General features: G+C 47.3%; 2 protein-coding genes across 8 annotated transcripts; one reads left to right on the top strand and one right to left on the bottom strand.

The window, feature by feature from the left end:
- Positions 1 to 213: 213 nt before the first annotated feature.
- On the bottom strand, positions 214 to 27,224 carry LOC310689355 (uncharacterized protein). 3 transcript variants are annotated; one of them, XM_083466976.1, is made up of 7 exons: positions 26,921 to 27,224; positions 11,290 to 11,395; positions 6,703 to 7,178; positions 6,419 to 6,500; positions 4,880 to 4,962; positions 4,050 to 4,176; positions 214 to 3,518 (listed from the first exon to the last, which is right to left on the bottom strand). In XM_083466976.1, exons 3-7 carry the CDS (start codon positions 7,108 to 7,110, stop codon positions 2,401 to 2,403), a joined length of 1,818 nt encoding a protein of 605 aa, XP_083323102.1. In that variant the 5' UTR covers positions 7,111 to 7,178; positions 11,290 to 11,395; positions 26,921 to 27,224; the 3' UTR covers positions 214 to 2,400. The 3 variants fall into 3 exon arrangements, with proteins under 3 accessions (XP_083323102.1, XP_083323103.1, XP_083323104.1); XM_083466977.1 differs by lacking the exons at positions 11,290 to 11,395; positions 26,921 to 27,224 and adding an exon at positions 9,531 to 9,660; XM_083466978.1 differs by lacking the exons at positions 11,290 to 11,395; positions 26,921 to 27,224 and adding an exon at positions 7,707 to 9,456.
- LOC310689230 (uncharacterized protein) lies at positions 12,905 to 23,717 on the top strand. Of its 5 annotated transcripts, none has more exons than XM_083466637.1 (4): positions 12,905 to 13,003; positions 15,141 to 15,277; positions 17,068 to 20,740; positions 23,175 to 23,717. In XM_083466637.1, exons 2-3 carry the CDS (start codon positions 15,181 to 15,183, stop codon positions 20,718 to 20,720), a joined length of 3,750 nt encoding a protein of 1,249 aa, XP_083322763.1. In that variant the 5' UTR covers positions 12,905 to 13,003; positions 15,141 to 15,180; the 3' UTR covers positions 20,721 to 20,740; positions 23,175 to 23,717. The 5 variants fall into 5 exon arrangements, 4 of the variants coding, with proteins under 4 accessions (XP_083322763.1, XP_083322762.1, XP_083322761.1 ...); XM_083466636.1 differs by having other exon boundaries at positions 12,930 to 13,003; positions 15,038 to 15,277; XM_083466635.1 differs by lacking the exon at positions 12,905 to 13,003 and having other exon boundaries at positions 14,576 to 15,277.
- Positions 27,225 to 27,305: the final 81 nt, after the last annotated feature.

Raw genomic sequence — 27,305 nt, 5'->3', positions numbered from 1 at the left:
GCCTGATCAGTGAAAATATCCCCATGAAGATTCTGAAGTGTGCCCCCACCTCCATTTTTTTTAAAGAAATAAATAGAAAGCACCTCCGCGTCTAGGCAGCATCCACAATGTGATGGGAGAATTGGGGGGGTTTTCTGGCCCAACATGATTACCGTATATATGTCACGAACCCCATTTCTTTGCAGAAAGCCATGATAGTAAGAACATGGTGGGTGGGATTAATTTATTTTTATTTAATAAAATGTATATGCTACTTGATGGTAATAAAACATCTCAGCAGTTTATTGGAAATGTTAAAATTATCTATTACAAACAGTTAAAAACAAATCATTTAAATTAAACAGCTAAATAAAATTCAAAAACAGTAAAAACATTAACAGTACAAGACTAAAACACATCAACATCTATGTGTCCAGAAATGCTTGCCTGAAAAGCATATTTTAAGCAGGAGTCCAAAAGGGAACAGTGAAGGTCAAGAGGCAGAGAGGAATTTCAGGGAAGAAGTGATCCTATCCTGACAAGAACGCCAACTCGCTCTGAGAGCAGGGTTTGCCAGGAGTCTTCGGGGATTTCATGGTCTTCGAAGGATCCTGGGACAGACAAGGAGGGCTTGAGAACTTTATAACCTAGTACACCGCAAGTTCACAGCCGGTCAAGGCCAGTTGTAAGGAAGGTTTCTCCCCAGTCAGAGCCTTTCCCAGAAAGGGAGAGATTTCCTTTCATCGGTGTAAATACATCCCACCCTACAACCGGTTAGGGTTTTCTGGTCAGAGGTGTGTGTGTGTGTGTGTGTGTGTGTGTGTGTGTGTTGGAGAAAACAATAATTTCATTTTGATTATTCCATTTACTTTTTGGTTTATGGCCTAGGTAAACTGAAAAGGTCTCTACCTGCCCTTTACAGTACAGAACTAGCTGCTTTTAGGGACTGCATGTAGTGAATGTCCGTTCCAGAACACGGAAAAGAATAAATTGTTATGGGCTCTATGGTGGTCACCGTGTGCCTGAAAAGAGAATCGGCTAGACAGGGCAATTGGGATTAAAGTTGAATGGTTTTGAAGACGGATGGAAAAGGGTATTGGGAGACATTTAATGAACAGGAAACGTAGTCAAAGCCTTAATAAAGACACTGGAAGTGGTTAAATGTAAACGGATGCTTTAGCTGAGATTCCTGCATTGCAGGGGGTTGGACTAGATTACTCTAGGGGGTCCCTTCCAACTCTACAACTCTATGAGTTTATGAAATAAACCACTGTCTCTGAAGTGCCTCATTTCCAAAGGAAACAGGAACCTCGGCAAATGCCTAGACCACTGGAATCTCACACTGCTGTGGAGCCTGGGGTGGCATGGAACAATATTTTAATGTTACAGTACAGTCACATTCAAGAACAGCTATGGGGAAGGACTGCAGGTGATAGGTTGGAAGACAGAATACACATGGACAAAGTTATACATTGGACAGTATCGTTTCCCATTCTTGTGAAGAGCAAGAGCATGAGAACCAATAATCTGTGGGGCACCAGACTTATGTGGAGAGGGTCACCACAAGGCCTTGACTCGAGACACAGCCGCCCAGCATGGTTTCAAAAATACCTTGTCCATTGTGACTGAGTCTCAGTTAACGTTGGGGAGAAGTAGAACAGTGACAGCTGCTCAAGGAATATATGTGAGACACGGATAGAAACATTCCAATTCATCAAGATCTGTTGATATGTCCACATGACATGGGAAAAAGTGTCAGACACCTGCCACTAGGATGAGTTGTGTTGTTCAGAATCTTGGTTCACTCTAAGCCTTTTTCCATGTGTCGGATGTGTGCAGGTGAGGACTGGGGTTGGCTAAAGCAAATAAACTTTGCTTGCTGTTGCTCCCAACCACCTTTGAGTGCAATAAACACAAAACTCATTCTTCCTCGTGGATAACAATTATTTGACCTTGCATCCTCTCAGAATGTACTTTGAATAATCGGAGGGGGACAGCAGGAAGGGAATCCTCGACTTACCCTTCTCACAGAGGGAAGCCTGAAACCTCTGGCTCTCCTGGGAGCTGTCCTGTGTCTGGTCAGGAGATACCAGGAAGAGCTTCAAGCTGACACCACTGCCATCCCGGACATGCTGAGGATGGAAGTAGTGCTCAGGAGCACCACAAATTTGTAAACTATGAATTGCTTGTCAACTTTTCAAAAAAAAAATCAGCATTTTGGGATGCCTCATCAGTGTTGCCAAATTGTTCTTTACCTTCTCCCCAGAGAGGACATTCAAAAACTTTGCCAATGACTTGCACCTCACAGATCTGGGTACACAGAATAAGAGATATTGGGCACAGGGTGTTTTATAAGACAAAGTCCACTTCTTTGCTGGGTTGACAAACGACAAATACACTAATGCAATCTTTACTCTCATACTAATTAAAGTCTTCTAAAATCAAATTTGTACACAGCCATTGATATGGTTTCTCCCCACTATGAATTCTCTGATGTTGACAGAAGTTTGTGCTTATATTAAAGCTCTTCCCACATTCCAAGCACTGATATGGTTCCTCCGATGTATGAATTATTTGATGGGCTGTGAGACTTTCTTTCCGACTGAAGCTCTTTCCACATTCCAAGCACTGATAGGGTTTCTCTCCTGTATGAATTCTTTGATGGGAAGTGAGACTTTCCTTCCGGCTAAAGTACTTTCCACATTCTAAGCACTGATAGGGTTTTTCCCCACTGTGAGATCTTTGATGGGAAGTGAGATGGGCACTCTGACTGAAGCTCTTTCCACATTCCAAGCACTGATAGGGTTTCTCCCCTGTATGAATTCTTTGATGGGAAATGAGACTTTTCTTCCAGGTGAAGCACTTTCCACATTCTTGGCATTGAAATGTTTTCTCCCCAAGGTGACTACTTTCATGATTATGAAAGTTTGTGCTTGTATTAAAGCTGTTTCCACAGTCGAAGCACTGATATGGTTTCTCCCATGTATGACTTATTTGATGGGAAATGAAACTTTTCTTCCGACTGAAGCTCTTCCCACATTCCAGGCATTGATATGGTTTCATCCCTGTATGAATTCTTTGATGGGAAGTGACATTTTCCTTCCGGCTGAAGCTCTTTCCACATTCCAAGCACTGATATGGTTTCTCCCCTGTATGAATTCTAAGATGGGAAGTGAGACTTTCCTTCCGAGTGAAGCTATTTCCACACTCTTGGCATTGATATGGTTTCTCCCCGGTGTGAGTTCTTTGATGGGAAGTAAGATGGGAGTTCCGACTGAAGCTCTTTCCACACTCCAAGCACTGATAGGGTTTCTCCCCTGTATGAATTCTTTGATGGGAAGTGAGACTTTCCTTCCGAGTGAAGCTGCTTCCACATTCCAAGCACTGATAGAGTGTCTTCCCAGTGGGATTTATTTGATGGGAAGCAGAATGGGAGCTCTCACTCAGGCTCTCTCCAGAATCCAAAACTTCATACGGATTCTCCACTGGATGGAGTTCGTCATGGTCTCCCCTCTTCTTAATTTCCAATTCATCACCATCTGCAACAAACAGATAAACAGATTAGAGCCTCAGGAAGAAATGGAGGCGACCACTACTGAGCAATGCTCATGAACACTTGTGATAGAGGAAGAATCGAAGGGAATCATATGTGAGGTTTTACTACAGGGTTCACTACCTTCGTTTGAAAAGCCTAGCTCTTTTCTGGGATGGGTTTTGTTTGGCCCAATCAAGAAATCTGCTCCGTTTCCAAGGTCAGTCATCCCTTTGCTCAATCAAAAACCGACAAAAGCAAAAACAAAAAAAACCTGACAGAAGCTTCTTCAACTCCCCTAACAACTCTGAAGCCTAGGCAATTCAGACCAGCCCAATCATTGCTTAAAAAGGAATAAATGGAAGAATATTTGCAGACCAAACAGTAGATAGCCTTCCATTCTGAATGTGCTGCGGTGGTGTCAGAAAAGCAGGTGCTATAGGTGGCCCTGTTGAGCTCCATCAAAATACAGGAAGTTCGTTACATAGATACGTATTGAATTCCAAAAGAGATATCATGATCCAACAGGGAGCCTTACTGAGAGAGTTCATGATCCCACAGTTCTCCTCCATGACTTCCTTATGCAGAGCTTTCTGGTCGGGATCCAGCAACGCCCACTCCTCATCTGTGAAATGAACAGCTATATCTTCAAAGCATACTAGACCCTAAAAGAAGAAGAAAAATGTCTTGCTCTCAGACAGCATAAAGATTGTCTTCTACACATTGTTATGTTGTTTTCTGCCTGTTCTTTGCTGAGCTGTTTTAATGGGATTGTTTGGCTGCAGATGTTAAGTATGGATGCTGGTTGTAACATGTTAAAAGAATTCTTTTATTGTGTATTTTTATGTTGGGTATTAATATTTGTGCAAATGGGTGGAACTCCACATTGTGCTCTTCAAATCAGGTATTCCAGTTGGCCAGACTCAAGGATTCCCTCTCTCTTCTCCTCTCCCCATGTGCTGTTCTGGGGAGGGATACCCCCAGATGCCCTAAAGCCAACTTCCAGGAGCACAGGGGGGCACAGGGAGGGGGAGGAGACAGTGGGAAAGCCCCATTGTGCCGCTGATGGGACTGCTTAAGGGAACCCTGGCAACTGTTTTCTATGGCTTCTCAACTGCTTAGACACCTATTTTAACATCCAATGATAAATATATAAGCAAAACTACAACAATTGAAAAACAAGACTTACAACATTCAGAAGGTTAAGTTAAACTGAGGCAGTTGTTCATTATTCTCAGCACATAAACCTTGAATAGCATGTTCAGGGCAGTTTTGACAAAAGCTAAAAGGAGGACAGAGGTTTATTTAGACCCAAGTGGGCTGCCCCACTCCTCAGCTGCTTTTCCCCACAATGCTCCTTCTTCCTACCTGGTCTGGTTCCACAGCCACTGTTTCCCCTCCACCACAATGAAAAGGTGAATGCGGAGGTCTTGCTGGAATCCTTCTGTCACCTGACAAAGGTAAGTGGGAAGACATTAGTGAATGCTTTTCTCAGAGGTGAAGCAGTGCATCTCTAACCATAATAGTCATATTGGGGGACTTTAACTTCCCTGATATCTGCTGGGACTCAAACTCTGCCACGAGTGTAAGGTCTGACAAATTCCTCCATTGCCTCAATGACAATTTCATTTCTCAGAAGGCAGACTGTTGTTGTGCTCATAGCAATAGGGACAAATGTAAGGTTCTGCAATTAGGCAGGAAGAACCAGATGCGCAAGTATAGGATGGGGGACACCTGACTTACTAGCAGTACATGTGAAAAGGATCCAGGGGTCTTAGTGGACCACAAGTTTAACATGAGTCAACAGTGAGATGCAGCAGCAAAAAAAGCTAATGCTATTCTAGGCTGCATCAACAGAAGTCTAGTGTCCAGATCAAGGGAGGTCATGGTCCATCTCTCTTCTGCCTTGGTCAGACCACACCTGGAATACTGTGTCCAGTTCTGGGCACCACAATTTAAGAAAGGATGTTGACAAACTGGAAAGGGGGGAAGAGGAGGGAGACCAAGATGGTCAAGGGTCTGGAAACCGAGCCTGATGAGGAACGGTTGAAGGAGCTGGGTATGTTGAGCCTGGAAAAGAGGAGACCGAGAAGAGATTTGAGAGCCACTTTCAAATACTTTAAGGGCTGTCACATGGAGGAAGTGTGCTTGTTTTCTCCTGCTCTGGGGGGTAGGACTTAAACCAATGGCTTCAAGTTGCAAGAAAGGAGATTCCAACTAAACATTCGGAAAAACTTTCTGACAGTAAGAGCGGTTCAGCAGTGGAACAGACTCCCATGAGAGGTGGTGGACTCTCCTTCCTTGGAAGTTTTTAAGCAGAGGTTGGATGGCCATCTGTCATGGATGCTTTAGCATCAGGTAGGTAGCCGTGTTGGTCTGACACAGTTGAAATATAAAAAAATATAAAAAAATTGTCCAATAGCACTTTAGAGACCAACTAAGTTTGTTCTTGGTATAAGCTTTCGTGTGCATGCACACTTCTTCAGATACGGTATCTGAAGAAGTGTGGTATCTGAAGAAGTGTGCATGCACACGAAAGCTCATACCAATAACAAATTTAGTTGGTCTCTAAGGTGCTACTGGAAGGAATTTTTTAAAAAATATATATATACTTCGGCTGCTTTAGCAGAGATTCCTGCATTGCAGGGGTTTGGACCAATAGTATTGGGGTACCTTCCAACTCTACAACTCGATGATTATATGAAATAGGCCTTAGAAAATGTCTCCCCTGCTGAGTGCAGTTTTAAGTTTGTACCTATTTCATATTTTAATTGTGGGGGGAAATGTCTCCCTTCCTGAGGACTCTTGTCCCCAATTGTCTTCCCCAAAAAGATTAAAAGAACCCATGAATTAATTTTAAAATCCACAAAATGAGACCTAACGGAGAAAAAACTCCTTCCTCCTTACCCAGTGTCAACTCTCTGGTGTTCAGCTGAGTCTTCTCTGCCCCAGAGGAATCCGGGCCCATTTCTGCAAACAGATCCTTTTCCTGAAAGAGCAACAAGGATTCAAAGCAGAGAATGAGGAGAAAGGTTAGGAAAGTAATGGCAGAGGCAAAAACTTCAGGGGTATCTGATATCATTCTCTGGATACTTTCAAAGAAGAGGTGGGGGCCATTAGGAGAGAATTTTGGGATATTCATCCTCCTGTTCAGACCCCCTTGGGAGTATCCAGAGGAAAGTCTCTCTCACCTGCTGCTCTGCCTGCTTCCTCTCCTCTGCCTGACTCAGGAGGAATCCTTCGGCCAGGGCCACCGCCTGGGAACTGGTCTCCGCTCCACATTCCCTCACCCAGATCTCCATCTCTGGCGGAAGGACAGCCAGGAACTGCTCCAAGATCACCAGGTCCAGCATCTCAGCTTTCGTGTGCCTTTCTGGCTTTAGCCACTGACGGTCAAGGTGGTAGAGTCGGTTGCAAAGCTCTCGGGGTCCTTCAGCCTCCTGGTGGCACAACTGCCTGAACTGCTGGCTCTGCACATCTGAGCAGAGAGTGTCCTCCTCGCCCAGGATCTTCTGCACAGAGCTTTCCCAGAATCTGCTCCCAATTTTGAAGGCACTGACTTTTCCTGCTTCAGTTCCAGATGAATCTTGCTCATCCATCTGTGCTCCCAGGAAGCCTTCAGGAGCCTCCAAGTTCTGACTGTGCTAATTAGAGTTGCTGCCAAACCCTACAAAGCAAATGCATTGTTTTTGTTACAGAATTGGTACACGGTCAAGATAAGCAAGTGTGGGCGAGTCTTGCTAAGAACCTGACCCGCACGACACTACAGCCAAGACTCTGAGCCTTCTTTAACAACAAAAGGAAGAAAATGGAGAAGCTATCCTCTAGCCTTCCTAGAAGGAAAGTTACTATGCAAAATGTGCAGGCAATTTCAGTGTTTTCAGTCAATGAATGAATACAGAACTGTGATTGACAAGTGAGTTATTTGTATCTTGTGTAATGTGGACACTAGGCTAGAGTGGGAGTGCTAACCCTGGGGGTCCTCAAGACTTGCTCTCCTGCCTGCCCTCACTTCCTGCTTCTGTCTCATTTTCTAGCACATCAAATCTCCAATGTTCTCAAGATAGTCTATTGTGGAAAGATATCTATCTGTTATTGTTCTGCTGGCCAACCCCCTGAGGGCCAAGTGAGGGAGGCCAAAGGAGGTGCAGGTGAGGGCTATGATGAAAACAATTAAAAAGCAGCTAGGCCCCACCTTCTTTCCATGATGGTAAGTGGTTTAAACTGTTTTTAATATTGTGTTTTAATGTTGCAATCTGCCCTGGGGACTTGGGGTAAAGGACAGGTAATTGTTGCTGGCATCTGTCTGTCTCGAGAGACCATACTGAGCGTCTCTGGGGATGAAGTCAAACTGCTAGGTTAGCAGCACTGAAGTAACCTCTACGGGGCACAAGCCTGGGCAGTATGTACGGCAGTCCTAGGCTGCCCAGACCCTCCTCTCGGCCTCCCTGATGTGGTCCAAAGGAACGCAGAGCAGAATGTTTGGAACCAGCTTGGCTGCAGGAGTTTCCAGAAGGAGGCATACAAGGCACCATCCAACTGTCTTAGGGACTCGATTCTGGATTTGTTCAGAGTCTACTCCATATTCTTTTCTTCTCCCAAATATATTCCGCAAGGCAGAAGAGATTTAGGGTCAGAGTTTTCCTTCTTCCAGATGGGCTACCTTCACAGGTTGACAAGCCCCACCTGCCTGTCACTTCCCTCTACAGCACAGGCAGAAGAGACAGTAGATCCCAGAAGGTGCCACTAATTTGCACAGCAGAGAGAGAACATCCATGCACACCCTTGGGGGAAGGGAGTTTGGAGGGAGGTGCTTTTGCTCTGGAGGACCTCCCCCCAATCATCTTTAATCTGTCCTCTCTAGGAATCCAGCTCAGTTCATTCTAACCCTTACCAAGCTCACCCTTCTCTCCCTTTCCAGAGCAGGGGCCCGGGAGGAACCACTTGCATTGCACACACCCAGAGATGTTTTATTTTGGGGGGCCCTCTTGGCTGGCCTTCTGAGCTTGGCCAGAAACAGGAGGAACAGCTTGCTGTGAAAATGGCTCTGCAAGGAGCAGGGAGCCGCATCCTAAAATTGGAAGGGGAACCCCCTAGTCCTCCCCCTCCCCAAATCAGGAAGGAATCTCAGCTAAAACATCCCTGGCAGTTGCCCCCCCCCAGCCCTCCCTCCTGCTGCCGCTTTCCTCCTCGGGTGTCACTGTGGTTGTTTGCGTGGGACACGGGATCCCGTCTTTGTCTGCTGGGCACTCCCGGAAGCAGGCCTTCCCTCTCCGGCTGGCTGTCCCGGAGCCTGCTTAGGCTTGGCCCACCTCCCCCCCCCCCGCCAGGGCCACGATTGTGGGGCGCCCTCCCCGGGGAAGCTCCCCGAGGGAGGCGGGAGGGAATGCCCGGAAGGAGCCCGCCCTGGAGGAGGAGGAGCCCCGGGGAATTCCTCCTCCAGGAGAGGATGCTAGCAGGAGGCTGGATCCTTTCCTTCCCGGGACTGCAAGGCGCACCTCTTCACCTTCATGCAACTGCGAGCAGCCGCCTCCTCGGCGGGCAACCTGCCCCGTGCGCGCCTAGGGAGGTGCTGGCACCCGCGCCCTCGGCCAGGCGCGTCCCCTCTCGGCTGCATCGCATCCAGGGACCCGAAACATCTGCACCCCCCCTGCCCGGGGCAGGGATTTGGCTCCAGACCCCCCACCATCACCACGGGGGAGACAGAGACAGGCAGGCTCCGGGCGGGATGCGCAAAGCTGGAGCCGGCGCTCTCCAAAAGCGGAGGCCTTGGACTGCAGGCAAAAGACACCTGGCGGGCACCTGCGGGGAGGGGGATCCTGAGCCTCTGAGCACACGCAGAGCGCGCCTGGGAGCAGGAGGGAGCCCAGGCGCGCGGCCAGGGGAGGCCCAGTGCGCATCCTCCTCCTCCTCCTCCTGGCCCAAAGGATAGGAGGGAAACCACCGGCTCCTCTTCCTCCCGGGCTGGCAGGGCCACGCGCCCGCTTCTCCCCCCCCCCCGCGCGCCCCCGCCACTCACCCGCCCGAAGAGCCCCGGCAGCAGCAGCCCCAGGCGCGCTCCCGCCAGCCCGGCCCCTCCAGCTCCGAGGAAGCAGCTGGGCTCGCCGAGCGGGAGGAGCGCATGCGCGGCGGGGCTCGGCGCGCTCCCGACTCCGCCGCGTGCACGACAGGGGGCGGCCCCCGCCTCCCGGGAGGAGAGCCGGGAGCCCCGCCCAGGCGGGGAGAGGCAGACAAAGAGACAGCCCTCCCCCCACCCCGAGATAATCGTTATTATTTTTGTGTGTTACTATGTTACACGTTTTTGTGTTTTTTATACTGAAAACGGCCCTGTGATCCTCGGGGGGGAGGGCGGTGTAGGAATGTCAGGAACAACACGCCCGGAATTTCCCGGACACGTCCCGCATAATGCCGCTGCAAGCAGGTTCGCTTTTCGGAAGATGGCAACCCTAATAAAGTGAAAGTCGCGTGACATCTTTGCGCATCTCTTTCTTTTTCAAATATTCTGCCCACCAAGGAACAGCAGCATCCGTGAGGGGTTTGTTTTCGGGTGGGGGGAGCAGAAGCGGGGTCATTTGGGCGGTGCTTGTTGCACTTTGGAGCAGTGGCGTAGCGTGGGTTGTCAGCACCCGGGGCAAGGCAAGTAATTTGCGCCCCCTAACCCGTGGATTTGCGCCCCTAACCCCCAGATGTTGCGCCCGGTGCAGCCGGCCCCCCTGCACCCCCCACGCTACGCCACTGCTTTGGAGCGGTTGAGTTGGGGCAGAAGTGGCAAGAGCAGTGGGGTTCGGGGTTGGCAGCAGCACCCAGGCTCTGATCTGGCAACCGTCTCCCTGCAGCCAGGTCTCCAGGAGAGCCTTGTTGCCACTCCAGCCCCCCCCCCACCCTCATGCGCCGCTGGGCGAAGGCTTGAGAGTTGGATCTATGGGCTCCAAGAATGGTTGCCTTCCATATGGTCTCACAAGCACCCCCTTTATCATCATCATCATCATCATCATCATCATCATTTTTGTATGCCACCTTTCCACAGTTAAAAAACAATGCTCAAGGCGGCTGACAGCATAACAAGATTTAAATAATTTCAAAAGTCATAAACAATAAATAAACCACATCAAAAAACACACAACCAAATGGGAAACAATTTCCACATAAATCAAAATCTAAAACTAAGAATACAGCATTAATGTCACAGATTAAAATGACATAGGTAAAAAATAACAGCAATTTAAACAAAAAGCAAAACAAAATGGAGCCCTCTCTGCCCAGCAGCAGCAGCAGTTCTTATAGGCCCATCAGGCCCCGTCCTGGGCCAGGTGGTGAGTGGCAGGACTGGGGCCCTCAGGCGCTGAGCAGGGGAGTCCTCCTGGGTGGTCTTTAGGGAAACCTGGGCCACTCCTCCTCCTCAGGAAGCATGAAGCAGTTCTTTTCCGGTAACACCTCCTAGGCCCAGCCATTCATCCCAGTGATACCCCAGTGATGCTCCTCCAGCGGGGATAATCCATGCAAAAGGACAGGCTGAAAGGAGAAACTCCCACAAAGCAGAGCTTCCTCTTTCAGGGTTTCACTCAATGTGAGAAAGCAAAGTATCAGCTAAATCTCTTTCTGGCCTACAATACACCCTGCTGCTTGTGTTCTGCATCCGATTGGCAAATGGAATGTCACAGAGGACCCTCTGAACATCTGTGACCATCATCACCTCTTTCAAATTCAGTTTCAGAATAACTTGGTTGCAAGAGATATGTGCCCTTTTTGAGAACTCGTACAATAATGAAAATTAATACCTTTGCAAAATCCATTCCAACGAGGAAGAAGGTTGAGAGGTTCCAGAAACCGGTCCATATGTCATGGCAAGTAGCCTCTTTCTCCTGAGCTGATCCAGCCTTCATCCTACAATCCAGAGTGACACAGAAGCACCTTTAGCAAGGTGACCCCCAACCTCGTTGCTCTAATCTTCCTCCTGCAAATGGAAGTATTTGCCCAACTCTGGATGTGATTGGTTTCCTTACCTAGCAGCCATCTTCATATTGAATCACTCCCAGAGGAGGCAGTGATGGCCACCAACATAGGCGTCTTCGAAAGAGAATTAGATAAATTCATGGAGGAGAAGTCCATTGAGCTCTCTAGGCAAGATGCTCTGCTGCCCCCACAGACGGAAACTGCAATGCTGCTGAATACCAGTTGCTGGAAAGCACAGGAAGGGATAGGGTTCTTGCTCTCAAATCCCGCTTGTGGGTTTTCCACAGACACCTGGTTTGCCACTGTGATAACAGGAAGCTGGACTCAATGGGATAGTGGCCTGATCCACAAGGCTTTACCTATGCCTGTAGAGTAAATGGCAATGTGTGCTCAACCTAGTAGATTATCTAAGGGCCCATACATACTACGACTTAAAGTGAATAGTCAAGCTTCCTGTATCTCCATTAATTCTCCATTGTCCGTATAATGTTCTCTTCCAAATCACTGCCTTCCAACATTTCCCCCTCCCTCCCTTCGCATTTTCTCATACAGTCATACTTCATGTTACATGTTTTCGGGTTGCGGACTGTGAGAAACCCAGAAGTACCGGAATGGGTTACTTCCAGGTTTCACCGCTCGCGCATGCATAGAAGTGCTAAATCATGCTTCGCAGAAGCGCCAAATTGCACCGGTGTCCGCGCAGACACGACGCTTCAGCTTGCGAACACTGTGGGTTGCGGAGGTGCCTCCGTCACGGGTTACGTCCGCAACCCTGTTCCACTGTATTCTCTCTTTTTTGGAATATCCCTGTTGTGAGAAAATCTAGGTGTTGCCCATCAGAAAGCAGACAGAGCAGGCACAATGGTAGTCCTCCCCACTATGGTGAGACATATTTATTATTTTTAAATATCTAGATTTTATTCATTTATTTCTCAATTCTTATTAATACATTGTGAACCACTCTAAGATCTATAGGCAGTGCTTTTTTCTATTTAAGAAAAGGTTAGGGGTACTCTCATTTTCCTACTCATATTGAAATACTGCCCCTCAATGAGGCCAAACTTAGATTCACAAAATGTTTAGGGGTATGCGTACCCCTGCGTCCCCCCAGGAAAAGCACTGTCTAAAGGTATAGGGCAGGATCTCACTACAAATCTCCACTCCCCCCCCCCTCCTTACTAGTGTGCATATATCTAGCATGGGACCTTTCCTACAAACCAAAAATTGACAAAACAGCCTTTGTAAATATATAAGAACACAAGAAGAGTCTGACGGATCAGGCCAATGGCTTATGTGCTCCAGAGCCTTTTTGGGGTGAACTGCTGACTAGTGGGAACATTCTCCACCATCTCTCAACTTCCTTCTCTCCTTGAAAGTGATCTTTGTCAACTAGCAAACTTGCATCCCTGAACAGATAAAAGGAGAAGTGGCCTCTGGGCCGGAAACAGAATTTTGTGCTTAACAGGGGACAAAGGCAAGTTGCACAGCTCGCTCAAGACAACTAAGGCAAGGGAGATTCATCTGATTTCCATGTTTCTGGTAAGACTCATTTCAACTATTAGAATAAGGTTACCAGATTTTTTTCAATGAATCCGGGGACACTTTTCAACGTCAATGGATTTTGTATGGGGACTGATTTGTAAATCTGGGGACTGTCCCCGGGAAACGGGGACGTCTGGTAACCTTATATTAGACGTTATCGTGCAACCACTTCTTTTGCATGGCTGCTGGCATACTAGAGGGGATTTGGTGGTGGGGCTCTTGCGCCAATGTCCTCGCTTAATGCTCTCTGGCTCTTTTGAAAGGTCACAATACTTAGAGCAAGCAAACAAATGAAGGCTGCAGCGCAAGGCTATCCCAGGTTTGGGGAGGGGCTGCAAGGACCCTCCCAGGATTTAGGGTTGGCCCAGAAAGAGGGAATGGCTGTGGTTGGATAGCTAAGGAAGAACTTTGTGACAGAAAGTGCTGTTTGGCAGTGCAACACGCTACTTTGGAAAGTGGTGGAGATTTTTGATGGCCATCTGTCAGAGATACTTTAGCTGTGATTCCTGCATTGCAGAAGGTTGGATTAGATAAACCCTGGGGCCCTTTCCAAGTCTACAGTTCTATGACTGTGGCCTCAGAAGGTGCTGGCCTGTCCTTCAATGGAGGTCTTTAAACAGAAGTTGGAGGGCCACCTCTCAGGGATTATTTAGCTGCAAGTCTTGTGTTGCAGGGGCTGTGCTAGAGTCCCCTTTCTTCGTATCCCACTGTTTCCCTGGAGGAGCAAGGAGGGAGGGAGCTGGCTGTGCTTATGGAGCAAAGACGCAATCCTCAAAATTGTATTAGAAGATTGTGCCACCTCAGAGGGTTACAGGAACACCATCTGCAGCAACGCCCTCCTTCAGTCGATCTCATTATTTGCCTCCTTCCACACACAAGAGAGAGTGGGGTCTTGCTGGGAATCCATCAAGGTAGGATTGCTCTCTCAAGCACCTGCTTCCTCCAAAGAGGGAGCAGATGGGAGAGAGGAATTATGGGTGCTCCTGCTTGCTTCAGAACCTTCTCCATCCAAACCTTCGTTTATTTTTATTTTTTATTTTCTCCCTTCCTACGTACATAAAAAGGTATGGCTGTCATCACACAGCCCCCACAGGAGGATTTAGTAATATATCACAATCCTGGATTTGCATGAAATCAGGGTGGGGGAGGAAAGCAAAAGAGAGGGCAGGGTTTAACAAGGTGGCTTTCAACCACAACAGAGGACTGAATAAGCCCTGGTGGAGGAAAACCAAGGAGCTATGAGGGGATGAGGAGGTTGAAGGAGCTGCAAGGATATGGGGAACTTGAAAGAACTGGGGGGTGGGGTTGAAGGAGCTGTGACAGGGTGAGGGTATGCAGTGGCGAAGCTACCTGCTCTGACACCGGGAGCGGCATACATCTGGGGGCGTGGCTGGCACGTGTCCCAGGGGGCATTGTGTGATGCTGCAAAGGGGCGTGGCACACGTTGGGGGGGTGTGCAGCAAGCGGCGAGCATCCCGGGGGGCAGCTGCAATGTCACACACACACAACCCCGAATGGCACCCAGGGTGGACCCCTACCCCGCCCCCACCTTCGTCCACCAATGAGGGTATGAAGGTGTGGGTTTGGCAGAGCTGGCAATCTACGCAAGCAGGGGCAGCAGCTCCTAGTATTGCATTTTATTGTATTACAATTTTCATCCAATGGAATTCAAATTGCAGGAAAATAAATTGCAATGCAACGAATAGAATGAGTGAAAAATGCCATTAAAAACCAATCTAAATACGTGGTGCAGAGATGCTGCAGACCCCTGAATGAAGCTTGTGGGCAACTGGTGGTCCACAGACCAGAGTTGGGGACCCCCTCTTCTAGTGCAACATAGGACTGCAATGGAGACAGGAAGAGGGGGCGGCTGATTCTCAGATTCTTCCCCTGTGCTCTGGGTGTGCCTGCTACGTCCCTCAGCACTTCCAGCTGAAGCAGCATTTCACTGACCTTCCTGGAAGCAGTGCCATTGCTGGTGTGTTTAAGTATATTGTTTGTTTATTTGTTTTATCTTTTTGTGTGTGGCAGGCATTCTTCTTTCGATGGCATCACTAGTTCCTCCCTTTGTCCTCTCACACTCCACATCCGTTAAAATCTGTCCTGCCTCCTTCACATCTCTTGTTTCTTGCAGGGAGGCAAAGGGAGAAGGGAGAGTGATTTGGACCGAAGCCATGGCCATTTCAGATGGAGCGGTTGAAATACCAGCGTTGGGCCGCCCATTTCAGCTTGGGATGCTGTATGACTGCCGCAAAGATGCCCTCATCCCAGGTAAAGCCAATGGGGAGATCACTTTGGTTGCCATGTCTGGGATGGAACATGGCACTCAAAATGAAACACACTTACGCAAAGACTCCAAGGGAGATGACTTCAGCTTCTTCCAGAATAGGGAAGAATTATTGGTTATATGATACAGGGCTGGGTTAGTGAGCCCTTTGTCAAAAAGGTATCATTACTGATGGACTCTGTTAGAAGCAAGAAAGCTTCCTCCAGAAAATGGAACTCATATCCAAAATAGAAGAAAAAGGGATAGAAACTTTGACAAAGGAATGCAAGCAAAAATTAAGAGATGCTTAAAAAGAATTGGGGGATGTAATGAGTATGGGTTGCTCGTGCGTAAGTTGCCGCCTCCCCTGGCTATGTTGCCTGGTTAAACCTTTCTGTCTGGACAGCCCTTCACTTCGTGGCTGCCTCAGTCGCTAGCAGAATCCGTCAGTGGGCGTTTCTTAAACCTTTTCCAACATAAAAGCTGTTTGACGCCAAGTCTCCTCCTACTCTCCCTGCGCGGAAGTCTTCTGCGCAGGGAGGGCGTGGGTAGCGGAGGGCCCATTCTCTCCCTGCTGGTGTCCGGTGAAGAGTCCTGGAGCCCTCTCGCCGATTCCCCCATCTGCCCCCCTTTATCCCTGGTGTTGCGCTGATTTGCTTCCCCATCTGTTGAGCTGCCTCTCTCCCTGCTGGGCCCTTCTCCAGCATCATTTGAGAGCCTTCCCTCCGCCTCTAGCTCCGATGTCAGTTCCCTGACAGGGGAGTACCGTATTTTTCGCTCTATAAGACGCATCAGACCACAAGACGCGCCTAGTTTTTGGAGGAGGAAAACAAGAAAAAAAATATTCTGAATCTCAGAAGCCAGAACAGCAAGAGGGATCGTTGCGCAGTGAAAGCAGCGATCCCTCTTGCTGTTCTGGCTTCTGTAATGGCTGTGCAGCCTGCATTCGCTCCATAAGACGCACACACATTCCCCTTACTTTTTAGGAGGGGAAAAGTCTTATAGAGCAGAAAATACGGTACATTATGAAAAACATTAAAACCAGCAACAGGAAGTTCTTTAAATACCTTTGTAGCAGGAGGCCATCTATGGAGGAGGTTGGACACTTTGATGACAAGGGAGTCAAAGGACTGCTAATGGAGTATAAGGAGATTGAGGAGAAGCTGAATGAATTATTTCCATCTGTCTTCATGACAGAAGACTGAGGGCCAATCCCAGTGCCTGAACTAACGTACTCAGGAAGAGAGTTTGAGAGGAAATGAGACAGGTTGTGGTGACAAATCAGGTCAGGATAGCATCCACTTGAGTTCTTAAAGCACTTAATTGTGATATTCTTTAAGAATATCAGAAAGCATATAGATTCCTGTGGCACATAATTCACAAATGGTCTCACCAAGAGGACATTCTTGGGGGCTTTAGCAAATCAGCATGGGACACAGAAAATGAGTTTCCTATGCTGAAGAGAAACAAAAAATAAAATAAAAATTGTGACAGTTGAAGGTGTCCACAGGGAAGCACCATCATCTACAGGGTTCACATGCCTCCTACTATCATCTCTAGTAAAACAATTTTTAAGCCTTTGCACAATGCTTTAGAAAAGGTGCAAAGCTGTTTGACTTGGGGTGAAACTGAGACCAAAGAATTAGTGTACTGACCATGGACAATGGTGGCTTTATTCTACCACAATTAATACCTGTTGTTTCCCCATACATCCTAAGCATTTCAGGCAGCAGTGCTGTTCATTTATCTGAGCATAACTAAAGCCTTGTGTGTTTGTTTTTCTGCTTCATTCAAGGGGTCACCCTTTGGGACCCAGACTCACTTCGGAAGGACTTGAGTATCCAAAGGCAGCCCAAGACTGAAATTGAGATCATTGCTTCTGATTCTATTGAAGATAAGACCTCTGCCCTCAATGCCTCGGCATCACTCAGAGTCAGTTTTCTGGGGGGACTGGTTGAAGTGGAAGGATCAGGCAAATTCCTTGAAGACACCAAAAAGTTTGGGCAACAGACCAGAGTCACTCTGCAGTACAAAGCTACCACGAAATATGCTCAACTGACGATGAGCCATTTGGGAATCCAAAACATCTCTTACCCATCTGTATTTGAGCATGGCATGGCTACCCACGTTGTCACTGCCATCTTGTATGGAGCCCAGGCTTTTTTTGTATTTGACCGAGAAGTCTCTTCTTCTGAGTCTGTAAAAGAGATAGAAGCAGAACTCCGAGGTGCAATCCAGCTCTTTATAGTCTCTGCTGAAGGGAAACTGGCCTTCAAAACAACAGAGAGGGAGAGGAACTACACTGAGAAGTTCCGCTGCAAATTCCATGGAGATTTTGTTCTGGAGAGGAATCCAGTGACTTTCCAAGATGCCATGCAAGCATACGCCATCCTTCCTGCAATGCTGGGGAAGGACGGGGAGAGGGCTGTTCCTGTAACCGTTTGGCTGTACCCACTGACCAAGCTGGATTCCCAAGCAGCTAAGATGGTGCGTGAGATCAGCTTGGCCCTGGTCTTTGATAGTCAAGCCATCATGGAGCAACTGAATGAAATCAGGATGAGATGCAATGACTTGACAAACACCCACATTGTGAACATCTTCCCAGAAATAAAGATGAAAATCAAGAGATTCAAGGATTTGTGCAAGCAGCACAGGCAGACTTTCCAGAAACACCTGGCAGGAATCCTGCCTTCTATCAGAGGAGGGGGTAAAATGGAACAAGCACTGGTGGAGATCTTCATTTCCATTAACCAGTCTCCCTTCAACAGCCAAAGACTCAACGAGTTTCTGGATGCCAAGGAACGAGAGATTATTTTGGTGAACTCTTACCTTAATATTCTACATGGGATGGAAGTCATCTCCTCCAAGAACAAACTGGAAGAAATAGTGCTAAGCCCTGCAAATGAGTTTGTTCTCACATTTACCTTCAATTCTTTACATGACGAGGAACCGTTTTTAGCCAGCTTACAACAATGGCTTCAGAAACCAGCAAGAGGACAGACAGAGCATTGGAAAGCCTGGTTTGAGCAAAGAGAGAGAACCCAAAAAGCTCGGAAAGCTGCCAAATCTATTATGGATTTTGCCCAGGTCAATGAATCCAATGGGAAGACCCGGTATCTTGTGGCTTCTGTCCCAGATCAGGACAACCCAGGAGCTTCCATTTACCTCTATGAAGATGGGGAGATGGTCAACAGCAACTTTGAGCTGCCCTCAAAACCTCTCCCTCCCCTGGTTGGCCGAATTGGACATGACCATGTGCAGCTGACATTTCAACCAGCTGAGTATGGGAGGACTTCAATCTCCAGCTATCAGGTAGAATACAAGATTGCAGGAGAAGGAAACTGGCAGATTGTGAATACAGACAACAGTCAGGAGACATTCCACGTGAAAGGGTTGAGGCCAGACTCAGAATACCAGTTTCGATACACTGCTAGGAGCAAACCAGGACTTAGTGAGACTAGTGATTTGAGTAGATCTGTAAAGACACTTCCTACCAGCCCTCCTGGGAAACCAAGAGAGAGAACTGTAGAGTCTTCCAAAATCAGTCTTGTCTGGGAGAGGCCAAAGGTCATTGGAGCTGATATAAAGGAGTACAAAGTGGAGTACAGGGGGCTGGTGGGCGATAAGGACAAATGGAATGAAAAAAGAACAGGGGCAAGAACAGAGTCCTGCCAGCTGGATGGACTGAAGCCTCACAGAACCTACAGACTCATAGTCTCAGCTGTATGTTTTGATGGGGCTGAGAGTGAGCCCAGTGAAGAGACTGAGATTTCCACAGCAATGGAAGAAGAAGAAGAAGGGGCAAATATACTAGCTCGAAAATACCTCCAGGAAAGCACCCTGGTGGAAGATGGGCAACCATCCGTGTATGTACTTCCCCTGGAGGCCACCTCAGATCGATCGGCCCCCGTCCAAATGTATCAGCTAGGAAAAGAGAACATGCAGGTCCCCAACAAAGTAATCGTGATGATGGGGGCAACAGGGTCAGGGAAAACCACTCTTGTCAATGCCATGATCAATCATATCCTGGGTGTGCAATGGGAAGATGATTTCCGATTCAAACTCATTCAGGCTGGAAGTCAGTCCTCAGAAGTGACCGCCTATGTAGTGCACCACCAAAAAGGTTTTGAAGTCCCTTATTCTCTCACTTTCATTGACACTCCAGGATTTGGAGACATGGGAGGTAGGAAGCAGTACAAACGGATAACAAAGCAGATCCGGGAGTTTTTCTCCACCCCAGGAGGAACGGATCATGTCGATGTCATCTGTATTGTACTTCAGGCCTCCAGTGCTGCCTTAACTCGTGCCCAGAAATACGTCTTTGACTCTGTGCTCTCCATTTTTGGGACAGATATAAGGAACAACATCCAGATCCTGATCACCTTTGCAGATGGACATTCTCTTCCTGTTTTGGAAGCCATGAAGAAGGAGAATGTGCCATGCATTAAAGATGCCAGGGGTAGCCCAGTTCACTTCAAATTCAACAATTCAGCTCTCTTTGCCAACAATTCTGAAGAGAATGAAGGGAACCTAAGTCCTAACGACAAGTTCTGGAAAATGAGCACTGCAAGCATGAAGAGATTTTTTGACACGTTAAGCTTACTAGACAGTGAAAGTTTAACTCTGTCGAAGGAAGTGCTCAGGGAACGGAAGGAGCTAGAAGCCATCACGGAAGGGTTGCAGCCCCAAATCAGAGCTGCCCTTGGAAAGCTGGAAGAGTTGAGGAAGACGAAGCAAGCTCTGGATGAACACAAGTCTGAGATGGCAGCCAACATTAACTTTGAGTTTGAAGTAGAAAAATCTGTGCCACAGAAGGAAGACATCTCTGCCGCTGGAAGATTCACAACCAATTGCATGAACTGTCACTACACCTGCCATTATCCTTGCCCGATCCGGAGAGATAAGGGCAAGTGCCGTTGTGTAGCTATCAATGCAAATACGGGAAAATGCAATGTCTGTCCTGGCCGCTGCGTGTGGAACATGCACTGCAATCAGAAATACCTGTTTGAATATAAAGTAACAAAAGAGATTAAGTCCTATGATGAGTTGAAGCAAAAGTATGCAGACGCCTCTGGAGAGACGATGACCCCAGAGAAGGTGCTTGGAAATCTCAACCAGGAATACAAAGAGGCTAAGCAAGCCTTAGAAGACCTCATCCAGAAATCATCCCAAAGCCTCCAGCGCTTGCATCAAATTGGGTTGAAGCCCAACCCGCTCTCCACTCAAGAATACATTGACCTGCTCATCATTTCAGAAGAGCAGGATCTGAAGCCTGGATACCAAGAGAGAATCCAGCTGCTAAAGGAAGTGAGGGAATCGGCTGAGCTAAGAGAAAACACTGCAAGCAAGGAGCCTCTGCTGCTGGAGGAGGAGGATCTGTACAAAGACAGTGAAATGGAAAGGCGTTCTGCCCTGCAGACCAGATTTAGGAAGTTTGTTTGCTTTTGATGCACATTGCACCGGGACAGGTATAAATAAAATATGAATGGTTCTAGATTCAGGAAGGTTGGTCTGACGCAGTCGAAACATATAAAAAAATTAAAATTGTGCAGTAGTGCCTTAGAGACCAACTAAGTTTGTTCTTGCTATAAGCTTTCGTGTGCATGCACACGAAAAAAGCAAGGGATAGTATGCATGAGACAGGAATCCAGTATCTCTATTAAGACCAGGTCTCTCCATAGTTTTCAGTATCACTAAACAGAAAACCGTGTAGAGACCTGGTCTTAACAGAGATACAGTAGTACCTTGGTTTACAACCATAATTGTTCCAGAGGTCCGGTTGTAAATAAAAACAGGTTGTAACCCAAGGCACACTTTCGCCAATGGGGCCTTCCCCCCAAAATTGGTTGTAATCCAAAAAAAATTGGTTGTAATCCAAAAAAGAGACACACACTTCCAGGTTTGACATGGTTGTAATCCAAAGCGGTTGTAATCCAAAGTGGTTGCAAACCAAGGTACCACTGTATTGGATTCCTGTCTCATTATATATGCTAATCATCTGCATACTATCCATTGCTTTTTCCTGTAGGACTAATTGCAATTGTTAACAGGTTTACCATACCCATTGAGTCAATCACCCATCTCCTACTACCCTCCTGAGAAAAACCCCACCCCACCCTCCCACTATAACTTCCATTTCAGTGTATCTGAAGAAGTATGCATGCACATGAAACCTTATACCAAGAACAAACCTAGTTGGTCTCTAAGGTGCTACTGGACAATTCTTTTATACGTTAAAATATTAATTTTAAAACCAATATGCTGATGACACTCAGCTCTATCTGCTGATGGATGGCCACACCAACTCGGCCCCGGACACACTGACCAGATGCTTGGAAGTTGTGGCTGGATAGTTTCATGGGAGCCGATTGTTACTAAATCCTTCGAAGACAGAGGTCCTATGGCTGGGTCGGGATGGCATGGGGATGAGGGACCAACTCCCTTCTCTTGCGGGGGCCCAATTAGTGCCAGTGCCTTCTGTTAAGAGTTTGGGTGTAATCCTTGACGCCTCCCTTTCCATGGAGGCGCAGGTTATAGCAACAGCCAAGGCGACATTTTCCCACCTTCGCCGCATCAAGCAGTTGGTCCCTTACCTTTCCCGCCCCGACCTGGCCACAGTGATCCTTGCGACGGTCACCTCCAGGCTTGACTACTGTAATTCGCTCTACGCGGAGCTGCCCTTGAAGCTGTCCCAGAAACTCCAGAGGGTGCAGAATGCTGCAGCGAGGCTCCTCACGAGGTCTCTGCCATGGGACTATATTCCTCCAGTGCTTTTCAAGCTGCACTGGCTCCCGGTGGAGTACAGGGTCAGATTTAAGGTGCTGCTTTTGACCTTTAAAGCCCATCACGGCCTAGGACCCTTGTACCTACAGGACCGCCTCTCCCGGTATACCCCACGGAGAGCCTCAAGGTCTGTAAATAGCAACACCCTAGTGGTCCCGGGCCCTAAGGAAGTTAGATTGGCTTCAACCAGAGCCAGGGCCTTTTCAAGCCAATTTGATTCCCTCCCTCCCTTTCTTTTTTCTTTTCCTTCTCCTCCTGCGATGAGGCTACATTTTAATATTTTAATGTTTCAATATTTTAATGCTGTATTTTAATTTTGTTTTTAAGTTGTAATCATTCAACTTGTTTTTATTATTGCTTGTAAGCCGCTCTGAGCCCGGCCTTGGCTGGGGAGGGTGGGGTATAAATAAAAATAATAATAATTATTATTATTATTATTATTATTATTATTATTATTATTATTATTATTATTAATGTATATTGTTGCAGACGGACTCTTGGCTATCAGCAGTGAGTTCAGGTCCTCTTGAGTGTTAGTCACATCATGTTGTGGGTGTGCACATGGGGGATTGTGAAACCCTTTTTAACAAATACTGCTACAGGTTCTCCATTTTTCTGTTGCTGTAAATAAAATGCTTCTCAATCAGTGTTTAGGGCTGTTCAAGCCCCACCCCACCCCAAATCCAGTTCAACACCCAAGTTGGCAGTTCAGCCCAGGCCACAATTTGGACTGAATTGATTGAGAACCAAATTGTTTTGATCCTCTGAATCAGAAATTTGAATCTTTGGTACTCCCATTTACTTGCATTGAGAAACCAAATACCGTAGCTACTTTCTGTTTCTCTCTCTTTGCTCTTTTCACCAGTTAGCCCCTCAAGATGGGATTGATGCTGCCAAAGGTTAGAAGGTTGGCTCCAGGGGTGTTTGTGTCAGCAAACAAACTTTTTAAAATACGTGTATGGGATTTGATTTATTGGGAGAGGATGGGGGAAAGATGGCAAAATACTGTGTTAAGTATTTTGAAGAGTAAATTGAAGGCAAGTAAAGATAGGGTGGAGATTGACTGTGAAATGATGGAAAACATCAATATATAAACTCTCTCTCTTTTTATCTCTCTAGGGATTGGGCAAGGTACTGAAGGATAAAACAAGCTGAACAAGCAACCAAACTCTCTTTCTTTTTCTTTAACATGTAACAATGAACTTACAAGAGTGAAGGCAGTGGGACTGAACTGGGACTTTTAAGACTTCACCACCCCTCTTCCAAACCATTGTATGGAGACTATTGGGTGAGATTCTAGCCCCAGATTGGAAGCTAGAGCTGTTAGTGAGCAAAGGCATTAACATGACAAAAGGAGTTGATGGACCACCTGAGAGCCTGGGTCTGAGCAGAGAGAGGTTGTCATGGTGATGGGGTGTGGGTTTGAAGTGACAGGAAGAGAGAGCTTTTACCAAGGGGTGCTGGGAAGAAGAAGGGGGAGAAAAGACTGGGCTCCATCTTGGGCAGGATGTCCGCAGGCTAGCTGAGAGAGATGCCTTGGACTCCAGGGCTGCACTGCTCTGAGGGACAATCCCCTCTGGAAAAGACCATGCTGTAAGATCTGGACTCCCTCCAGGCAGACTGAAGGTGTAAATAGGTGAATAAAGCATATATTTAAAGCTACGACAGTCTCCGCCGTGTCTCAATTCTCCAAAGGAACACAGACCCAGGGTGAGTCCTGGGAAGCCCTGGAATCCTGCAGAGAGTGGGGGTGGCACCCAACTTTTGGAACAATACAAAGTGCTTTGTATGTCAGCTTCACCATTTCCTTCATTTGGTGCAGGTATTTCATTTTCAGTATAAACAGGACTTCATTTTCATAGCTCATTGTATGCCACTGTTACGAAAAAATCTAGGTGCGAGGCTGCTCAGTCACCCAGCTCGTCGGGCCGAGCCCGCAGGTCCCTGCGGAATAAAGGAAGGAGTCCAGCCACCAACCAAAGCAAATAGCTGTAGACCAAAGTTTATTGCACAACAGGTTCAAACAGGAATTTTGAACCCCGAGGATGGGGTCACAAGGACTTTAAAAAAATTCTATCTTATCCCAACATACAGTTCATTAAGCATCATCGCTACATCACTGCTACATCAGAAAAGGGGAGGGTTATACATGATGAACATAGGAGGAATGTGTTGGGGCAACAGGCGGATACAGGTTATGTATTGGGAAAAACATTCTAAGCACCTACTACAAGAGGACATTAGAACTTTGGTTTGCATAGTCTGCCACCTGGGCAAGTCCGTAGGAGTGCCTTTGCCCAGCGATTGACACCTATGAGTACCTTCCTGTGAGTACGTGACCTCCCGCTTGAGGGATTATGGCGGGGACCGAGTGGTTTCCAAGTCCTTGGCCAATGAAGCAAATTGGCGGTGGAATGAAGGAAACTGGCAAAGGAGTTGATTTTATATGATTTTTAAAGCTAGGTAACTTCCCTGAGCTGTCAAGTTAAAAGGATACATTTATGCATAATATTTGTAACATTTAACAACTTTAAAGATGTGCCCCCTCCCCAATTTCCGTAACAGCCACAATATCCTTTTCATGTATTAATGTGATGTAAACATGAATGTTGTCTTCTGGACACACACACACCACATATTATAAACTAGCAATACTCCAGTTCTTATCTTGCGAACTTGCCGTTTAAATTGTTCAATCATGGCAATGGCTCAGCTACATTAACTGCAAACTCCAAAATCTGGGATCCCCTCTAAACCAGCGCCAAAGTTTTGCAGCTGTTTTGCAGCATTTTGCAGTGCCCCACACGCTGTGGGCTTGCCAATCAGAAGGTTGGTGGTTCGAATCCCTGCAACAGGGTGAGTTCCCGTTGCTCGGTCCCAGCTCCTGCCAACCTAGCAGTTTGAAAACACATCAAAGTGCAAATAGATAAATAGGTACCGCTCCGGTGGGAAGGTAAACGGTGTTTCCGTGCGCTGCTCTGGTTCGCCAGAAGCGGCTTAGTCATGCTGGCCACATGACCCAGAAAAACTGTCTGCAAAAGCAGACAAACGTCAGCTCCCTCAGCCAGTAAAGCGAGATGAACACCGCAACCACAGAATCGTTCGTGACTGGACTTAACTGTCAGGGGTCCTTTACCTTTACCTTACAAACCAATTAATTGATACAGTTAACCTGGGTTTGTAGTTAATGCCCCAAAACACAACATTGTCCAATTCACGCCAAACAAGCATCAAACTTTGGCAAACGTTTTGCAGTGAAAACCCTGTGGTTTGCTATGCCCCACAAAAAGAGTGATACACACTCTAAGCTGGGGGTCAAAAGCTCACCAAAAACCCAACACTGTCCAATTCACTCTAAACTGGCACCAAACTTTGGCAAACATTTTGCAGTGTCTTGCAGCAAAACCCCTGCATTTTGTAGCACCCCACCAACAGAGCAATAGTCCCTCAAACGGGGCGGGGGGGCGGGTCAAAAGGTCACTAAAAACCCAGCGTTCTCTGATTCACTCCAAACTGGTGCCAAACTTTGGAAAAGGTTTTGCAGCGAAACCCCCATGGTTTGCAACACCCCACAAAGAGAGCAATGCCCACTCTGCCACAGGCCGAGTGCTCTGTTTGTGGGGCACTGCAAAACATGGGGTGTTCGCCACAAAACACTGCTGCAGACCTTTCGTTGGTGTTTGGCTCCACTTCGGAGTGAATTGGATGATGTCGGGTTTTCAGCAACCTCGTGACACCCCCCCCCCCGACTTATGGTGCTGATTGCTCCATTTTTGGGGTGCTGCAAAGCATGGGTTTTTGCTGTGAAAAGCTATCACAGACCTTTTGTAAATGTCTTGTACTGTGAATCGAATGACGTTGGGTTTTGGGTGGCCCCGTGACTCCATGGGTTAGGGTGCCAATTGCTTAGGGCTGCCATACGTTTTTTGTGACCCCGCCATCTTACATTGACTCCACTTATCTGAGAAGTGTGAAGCTCCAGGGGTGCAGCGCTGCCTACACATAGAGCTTAGGTTTCATTGCTGGAATGCTATGGCATTTTGCAATATTTGAGTTCATATTTATATGATGGAAGCACTCAAACACACTGCCCCTGGAGTCCCACCCCAGGCAGCCCGTTCAGAAGCTACTGAAAGGTCCAGGAGAACTAAGACCATCATATTCCTCCTCCAAGCCTTAGCCAACCAGCAGAGTGACCATATCTGACCATGCCAAGTCTGGGTCAGAAACCAATTTAAAATGAATCTATATAGTCCAGTGCACTCTAAATATGTTGAGAATTAAACAGCCAGAACTCACCCAAAAATCGTACCCCCAAACTGTACAGTGTCATGGCAGGAGTGATGGGGTGGGGAGCATCAACTGTGCCATTTTGGGGGTGGGCACCATGCTCAGGTTAGGGCGGGGTGAAGTGGCACTGGCAAGCCACCCCCTGCTCCCCACCTTGCCTGGAGGAGACCACTTCTGCTCCCACCCCACCTCATGCGCTGCCACTGCTGAAGAAAATGTGTGACTGGCAGACATCTGGAAGCATCTCTTGTGTCCAAGGACTTTGTTCAGAATAGCCTCACAACTGCCACATTTAGGGAAACCAGGAACACTCCTCCTAGGCCCAGGCATTCATCCATCCACAGATACTCCTGTGATGCTCCACGTGAACGGACAATCCTAACCGTTGCAAAAGGAGACGCTGCATTTACAGTTTGCAAGAAGGACGACTTCCTCTTTCAGACCCTTGCTCCACATTAGCCCCTCTGAACGCCTGTGAGCATCACCACCCCTTTCAGATTCAGATTCAGAATAACTCGGTCGCAGAGGCCACATCCCCTTTCCAGTGTGCCTTGTACAATAATGAAAATAAATACCTTTGCAAAATCTGCTCAGATGAGGAAGAAAATCGAGAGGTTCCAGGAACCGGTCCCCCAGATCAGCATTTCACGGAAACCTGCTTCTTTCTCCAGAGCTGATACAGGCTTCATCCTACAGTTCAGAGCAACAGAAATGTCTGGAGGGACCTTAAGAACACAACATTTAAAATATCCACTACGTGTCAGTCCCGCAATGTAATATGTGCCTTTAATACAACTGCCCTTGTTATTTTGCATTAACCAAAAGAGAGGCCTTGGGGGAACTACTGTGGCCAAGCAGAGCCCCACCAGGACACTTTGGTCTTGTCCAAACTTCTACTTGTCTTGTGCTTTCCAGGCACAGGTCCGAGCGGTTTTGCCCTTGCCCCACTGCTTTCCCCGG

This window comes from Podarcis liolepis, assembly GCF_965112155.1.
Source record: "Podarcis liolepis genome assembly, chromosome: 12".
Classification (NCBI taxonomy): domain Eukaryota; kingdom Metazoa; phylum Chordata; class Lepidosauria; order Squamata; family Lacertidae; genus Podarcis; species Podarcis liolepis.
This window is presented reverse-complemented; position numbering and strand designations above follow the sequence as displayed.